The 7,416-nt window shown below is 42.2% G+C and overlaps 1 protein-coding gene across 1 annotated transcript in view; it reads right to left on the bottom strand.

Annotated features, from left to right (window-relative positions):
• Positions 1-7,416, bottom strand: part of LOC107571272 (collagen alpha-1(XIV) chain-like) — a 60,428-nt gene that overhangs the window by 34,698 nt on the left and 18,314 nt on the right. The window contains exons 16-22 of the mRNA XM_016257588.1: positions 6,249-6,391; positions 4,698-4,827; positions 2,334-2,456; positions 2,113-2,262; positions 1,927-2,043; positions 520-666; positions 1-60 (exon numbers count right to left, since the gene is read on the bottom strand). The exon at positions 1-60 is cut by the window's left edge and continues 3 nt beyond it. Of these exons, the coding sequence (XP_016113074.1) occupies positions 1-60; positions 520-666; positions 1,927-2,043; positions 2,113-2,262; positions 2,334-2,456; positions 4,698-4,827; positions 6,249-6,391 (870 nt within the window). The remainder of the gene's footprint in view (positions 61-519; positions 667-1,926; positions 2,044-2,112; positions 2,263-2,333; positions 2,457-4,697; positions 4,828-6,248; positions 6,392-7,416) is intronic.

Genomic DNA, 7,416 nt, shown 5'->3' with positions numbered 1-7,416 from the left:
GGAGGGTGGGCGGGGCGGCGGTGGTGCTGGGTGTAGTGGGCGGAGCCGTGGCCACAGGAACTACAGACACGTTTGAATAACAGAAAACAGGAAACACTTCAGTACATGTGATGTGCTCGTCACTGTGAGCCACACGTCACAAAGAGAACGTGAGCTTCAGGAAAAAAACTTTGAACATTTAGTCTTTTATCTGATTTTAAATGAAATACAAAGTTCAAATTATGCTAATTTTATTCATTTTAATAAAAAATTGTAATCTCCTTCCTCTGATTGCTTATAAATCACACAGAATGGAGTGTATTGAAAATCTGAAATAGCAGAAAGTCTCCTGTGAGGGGTAGGTTTAGGGGTAGGGTTGGTGTAGGGCAATAGAATATACGGTCTGTACAGTATAAAAACCATTACGCCTATGGAGAGTCCCCACTTTTCACAAAAACAAACCTGTGTGTGTGTGTGTGTGTGAGAGAGAGTGAGTGAGTGAGTGAGTGAGAGTGTGTGTGTGTGTGTTTCAGCACATACATGTTCTCTGTGTGGTGGTGACGGCGGGTCCCTCCGTGTCCTGCAGCTGAGCGTGAATGCTGATGGTGTACTGTGTGTTCGGCGTCAGATCATTAAAGCAGTGTCTGGACGTGGAGCCGCTCAACCTCACTTCCTGTTTCTCACCGTCTGAAACAGAAGATTGAGTGGAAAACCCAGAGATTTACGCTGCTCGTCTGTGTGTGTGTGTGTTGACATCTACTGCACTGTACATCAGTATCAGGTAAAGCGTGTGAACTCTTCTGAAAGTAAAGCGGTACTGGTCTCATATGTGAACACGATCAGACATCTGTCAAACGACGCTGTGAATCATGTTTATACGCTGCATGCTTCAGACTCTAAATGAGGCGTTTTGTTCAGTGACCTATAATCACACGAAGCCTCACCACTTGCCAAAGTTACAATCACCTGACAGCATTCCATAGACTGCCATCGCTCTATATACAGCTAGTTACTATAATCAAACAACACAATTAATTTTTACAATTAAACTTTCATGCACTGGTCAGTTTTTGGTGTGTTTTTGTCTCTTTTTTATAGTGGACTAGAAAACATCCAAAATACACATTAAGTGTTTTATATATACATATATATGCCTATATAGTTTTTATTGATTTTATTTCCATTGTAGTTTTAGTTATTTTAGTATATAAAGTTAAACTAAATTAAAATGAGAAATGTTGCCTTAGCAACTAGCTGAAATAAAATGTTTTTGTTTTTTTATATATTTTTTTATTTCAGTTAACGTTTATTTTATTTCAAGTAAGAAAAACAAAAATGTTTTTTAATGGTTTAAAATTTTTAATTGGTTTTAAATGTTTATATTTAGCTTGGGTTCACTATAATAACCCTGATTCACACGACTGATACCAGATTTATTCAAAATATATATTACTGCTGAAAACACTGTGAAAATGTGTTTGTTTCTGTCTGCTGACAGTATTTTCTGATTTATGATAAAAAGAGAAATCCAGAATCCCCTCTGAAAAAACCTTTAACTCTAATATGACGACAAAATCAGACCAGAATTATGAATCGATGCTCAGATTTCTGTTCTGGAAATTCATGCAAATTAGTGCATATTTAATTAGATAATGCCTCATTTGCATATATAAACATAACATTTCAGAAAATGTAAATACAAAAAATATGTGAAATTCTTAATGTAATTCATTAAACTGGTGAATTATGGTTAGCTATATTCGTTACACGTACCCTATTCACCTGTAGTGTCTTAATGTCCTTAAAAAAACACGTTATTTACTTTGTTTTTTACAGATTTCACAAATGAGGACGTCATCAAAAGGAGGTTTTGTCAGGTTTAACACACTTCTGTGAACACATTAGTCTCTAAAGCATGTGTAAGTATTTCCGAACACAAACACTCACTGAGCGGCGACTGCAGGACGAGGCGGTACAGGTTTGCGTGTCGATGCGGCTGCCACTGCACACACATGCTGCTCGTCCGCACCTGATACGTGCTGAGGTTACTCACTCCCAGATACACTAGAGAGACAGACACAGGCGTCAGAGGCGCTCACACGCACATGCATGTTCAGTGTGTCGTGCACTCACGTGTTTTGGCGCGTCCGCTCAGGGCCTCGCTGGATCCCGTGGTGTAGGTGGCGATGACTTTAACGCTGTACTCCGTCCCACTCAACAGATTGACGATCAGCATGGTGTTGATGTCGTCGCCCACGAACGTCTCCAGCGCGCGGCTGGCCGCTGTCAAAGGTCAGAGGTCAGAGGTCAGTGTGTGTGTGTGTGTGTGTGTGTGTGATGAGGCGCTCGGGTACCTGAGGTGGGCTGGTAGACGATCCTGTAACCCATGGTGGGTGACGGCGGCGCGTCCCAGCTGATGCGGAAGCGGTTGTACCACTCCTCAGACACACGGAGGTTACTGGGAGCAGAGAGAGGCACTGCGGAGGAAGAGACCCTGATTGGGGTTTCAGTTCACAACTGATCAGTCCCTCCCTGTGAAACACAACTGGCCCGTATGCACTCGTTTGTTTCATTAAAACATTCTAGTGAGACAGGAGACGGGTAGCTGACATTGTCTCTGAGGGTGTACAACTTTCATTTGTCCATTAGAATTTCATATCAATAAATGTCTAATGTGTTTTATAACTGTACAGCATGTTGTTGTTTTTAAATGTGCTTTATAAATAAATAAACTACACTAAACTATTGTGAAGATGAGATTTTCCTCTTTAGGGGAGCTAAAGTACATGTTTATAGCATATGCAGAAGGCATTCCTGGCCGCGTCCTTGAAACATGCACAAATCAACTATCAGGAGTTTTCACAGACATTTTTAACCTCTCCCTTTCCATGTCTGTTGTCCCCCAATGTTTCAAAACATCCACCACTGTGCCCATACCAAACACACCCAAAGTCACATGCTTGAATGAGAGGCGCTCCATCATCAGTTAGTGCTTTAAGAAGCTCATCAGAGATCACTTCTGCCGGCATCTCTCGACCCACTGCAGTTTGCCTACCGCAACAACCGCTCCACTGACCACGCAATTGCCTTCACCCTGCACACTGCACTTTCCCATCTGGACGAGAGGAACACCTATGTGAGAATGCTGTTTGTTGACTACAGCTCAGCGTTTAATACCATAGTGCCCCCTAAGCTTGTGGTGAAACTCCGGGCTCTGGGTCTGAATAGATCCTGGACTAGAGTTGGCAGCAATATCTCCTCCCCACTGACCCTCAACACCGGTGCCCCACAGGGCTATGTTCTCAGTCCTCTCCTGTTCTCCTTGAAGGGTCAACAGCTTCAAGTTCCTTGGTGTCCACACACAGTCAGTGGTGAAGAAGGCCCACCAGCGTCTCTTCTTCCTCAGGCAACAGAAGAAATTTGGTCTGAACCCAAAAATTCTAAAACAATTCTACAGCTGTCCGGCTGGTATGGGAACGGCATCTCTCAACCGGAAAGCCCTGCAGAGAGTGGTTTGGACGGCCCTGCACATCGTCGGAGGTGAGCTTCCCTTCCTCCAGGACATCTACACCCAGCGATGTGTGAGGAAAGCATGGAAGATCATCAGAGACTCCTGCCACCCGAACTACAAACTGCTCTCACTGCTACCATCAGGCAGACGGCACCGCGGTGTCAGGACCCACACCAGCAGACTGCGAGACTGCTGAACTCCAGCCAATAAAACAACACAGCACACCTCATATACCCTTACACTGCACTTTATTACCAGACTAGTTACACTGACTCTAAGGGTCAGCACTCAACGCAGGCTACATCATCTCTCTTCAGCACTCTGACGAGCTATCTGCACTAAACATCACAGCGCATTAACTGCTCTCTATAACAACATCCACATGTTATTACTCACTCACTGAGTTATTACTGTGAATTATACTGACTATTACTGTGATTACTGCAACTGCGTTCGGTTGTAACATGAAAACTTCCTGTCTATTCCTTGTGTAAATGTGTATATTGTTATTTAATGTATATTGTCAGTTATCATACGTCGTGTTGCTTATACGGTTCGTTACAGAGAGTTGCAGGTACACCTGTTTACACGATGTGTGACGATAAAGAGATTTGATCTGATTTGATTTGATAGTGTTTACAATGTTTGGAGATGTTTCGATTTATTTACCAGATTTTACGAATGTACTAAAACATGACTTCTACACAGATGCGACTTATCTTTGCTTTTTTCTCTCTCAATAATGCAATTTATGAGCCGGTCATAATTTAGCCTGATCAATTTAGCTTTCTCAGATCAACACTTGACTTACCAACAATACAATCCAGAGATATAAAACACTTAAAGCATATCACAATGTTAGTTTATTTTCAATTTCTAAAATATTTAATTATTTTATAAAACATTTACATTAATTACATTTATTTAAATTTGAATCAAAATGAATTTATAACACATTTTAAATAAATTGAATTTAAATGCATGTATAAAACTTTTGTCACAACACAGTACTAGTTACAATAAACTAGTGAAGGTCAGTGGTCCTTAGAACGAGTTACAGGCCATAGAATGCACACTTTTCTCTTAGATTCATTTATACTTCAACTTAAAATCTTGTTGTTAATGCAAAAGTCGCTCCTCTAACATGCTGACTGCTGTATGCGTTACCCAGAATCCCCGAGCGAGGCTCAGTGGAGAGCAGACTCACGTGTGCGTGCGAGGCGTGTGATGGGCGGGCCGTCGCCGTCGCTGTAGACCGCTGAGACGCTGAGACGGTACTCTGTGTCCGACAGAAGAGGCTGCAGCAGCAGCGAGGTCTGAGCCGCAGGAACCATGGCCTGCAGCAGAGAGAAAACACACCGTCAGTCACAGAAACCACAGTCATGAAAGGTGTTTTGATCTGGGGAATGTTCCTGCGGTGAACACAAACACATTTCAGGACGACGGCCTGTAGTGCTGCGAAACTCTGCGGCAAAAACCCACCGATAAAAACTAAACACACGCTTACAAAACTCCACAGAAGACAAAACACATTCACAAGCCACAGGGAGTTTTGAGTCACTTTAACATACAAACACTGTACATTCACTGATGTTACAGCATTTGAGACCCATTAAACGTGATGGATCACATCTGAACGTGCCATGGATCAAAAACAGCAGTGCCGCAAAACATAACTCTCTTATCCCTCTGAGCCAGCTCTGGTTTAATCCAGTTTTCACACATAGGCTGTCATGAGAAATGTATGATGTGAAAATGACTAGGGATGCATGATATTGGATTTTTGCCGATATCCGATATGCCGAAATTTTTTCAAGACATTTTGCCCCGATGCCGACACCGATATATATTTCCTTTTGATTGGAAACAGCATCGAGTCTCTCCTGTACAGAGATTATAAACAAATCATTTTACATTTTGGTTAGTTTTTAACAAAAACTTACTTTTTAGGGTTAAATAAGCAATAATGAAGTTATTTTATAATGCGAGTACATGCAAAGCTTTGAAAAATAACTATAAAACAATCAAAAAATTCCCTCCATTTTTAAGTAACCGTAACATTTTATTTGTAGATTTAATATTTGTAGATGGTCTAAAGCAAAAAACTGTAAAAAATTCTGAAAAACTTTTAGAGCCCCTTGTATCATAATGTTCTCATAATGAAAAAAAAGTATATATATATATATATATATATTACACATTAATTAATAAATCTGTATATATAAAATTAATTTCCAAGTGTCATGTTTGTGATTTTTATTGATGTAAGCTATAGCTTCTGACCTTTAAATCTAAACACACTCATCATTTTATGACATCAATTACTGCTTTATTTAATCAGAAACACAATCTTAATGTTATTTGTGTATTTTACTTTCATTTTATTACAAGTAGGCCTACAGCGCCCCCTAAATAAATAAAAGGCCTCACCGGACGGGCGTTAGGACTCTTTACTCTCATCACACACTGGACGCCTCATTCTGTACTTGTATTCTCAGATTAAAGAGATCCACAGGAAAAAATTCATTCAGCAAGGCATATCGGCATAATTTTTGATATCGGGCCGTTACCGATATCAAATTTTAAGCCACTATCGGCCGATTCCTTTAACATTCCGATAATATCGTGCATCCCTAAAAATGACACTTGCATTTAAATCAGCACCATTTGCAATGTCTATATATACTGTATATTCAGGTTATAATCATAAGTTTGAAGACATGTAGGAGAGCATGAACAGTCAGATTCAGATGCTCACCGTCTGTTCGGCGCGGTCTCCTCGTGTGCTGATGTACGACACTCGGTACTGACGCACGTTTGGACCCAGTGGATCCCATGATACACGCATGCTGAAGGTCGTCATATCACTCAGCTGCAGATTCCTGATGGCCAGACGCTGCACTGCGAGCACACACACGCACGCACGCACACACACACACACACACACACACACACGTCTCTGAATCTGATTCATCCGAGTGAAAGATGCAGCGATGCTTGCTGTGTGTCGTACCTTTATCTGCTCCAGCTGAGATCCGGAGAGTCTTTTCACCAAATCCAAACAGAACCTCACTCCAGATGGGCTGAAGAACGCCACGCTCGCCGGGACGCCCTGACAACAACACACACACACACAGACACACACACAGACACACACACACACACACACACACACACACACACACACACACACACACACACACACACAGAGACACAGACACAGACACTCACAAACACACACACACACACACAAACACACAGAGACACAGACACTCACAAACACACACACACTCACTCACTCACTCACACACACACAGAGACACAGACACAGACACACACACACACACACACACACACACAGAGACACAGACACTCACAAACACACACACACTCACTCACACACACACACACACACACACACACAGAGACACAGACACTCACAAACACACACACACTCACTCACACACACACACACACACACACACACAGAGACACAGACACTCACAAACACACACACACTCACTCACACACACACACACACACACACACACAGAGACACAGACACTCACAAACACACACACACTCACTCACACACACACACACACACACACACACAGAGACACAGACACTCACAAACACACACACACTCACTCACACACACACACACACACACACACACAGAGACACAGACACTCACAAACACACACACACTCACACTCACACTCACACAGACACAGACACACACAGACACAGACACACACACTCTCACACACTCACACACACACACACTCTCTCTCTCTCTCTCACACACACAGACACAGACACTGACACTGACAGACACACACACTCTCTCTCTTTCACACACACACACACACACACACACTCTCTCACACACACTCACACACACACACACACACACACACACA

The sequence above is a fragment of the Sinocyclocheilus grahami genome, unplaced genomic scaffold, assembly GCF_001515645.1.
Source record: "Sinocyclocheilus grahami isolate Dianchi unplaced genomic scaffold, SAMN03320097.WGS_v1.1 scaffold1574.1, whole genome shotgun sequence".
Classification (NCBI taxonomy): domain Eukaryota; kingdom Metazoa; phylum Chordata; class Actinopteri; order Cypriniformes; family Cyprinidae; genus Sinocyclocheilus; species Sinocyclocheilus grahami.
Note: the sequence above shows the minus strand (reverse complement) of the source record. Positions and strands in the feature narration are given on the sequence as shown.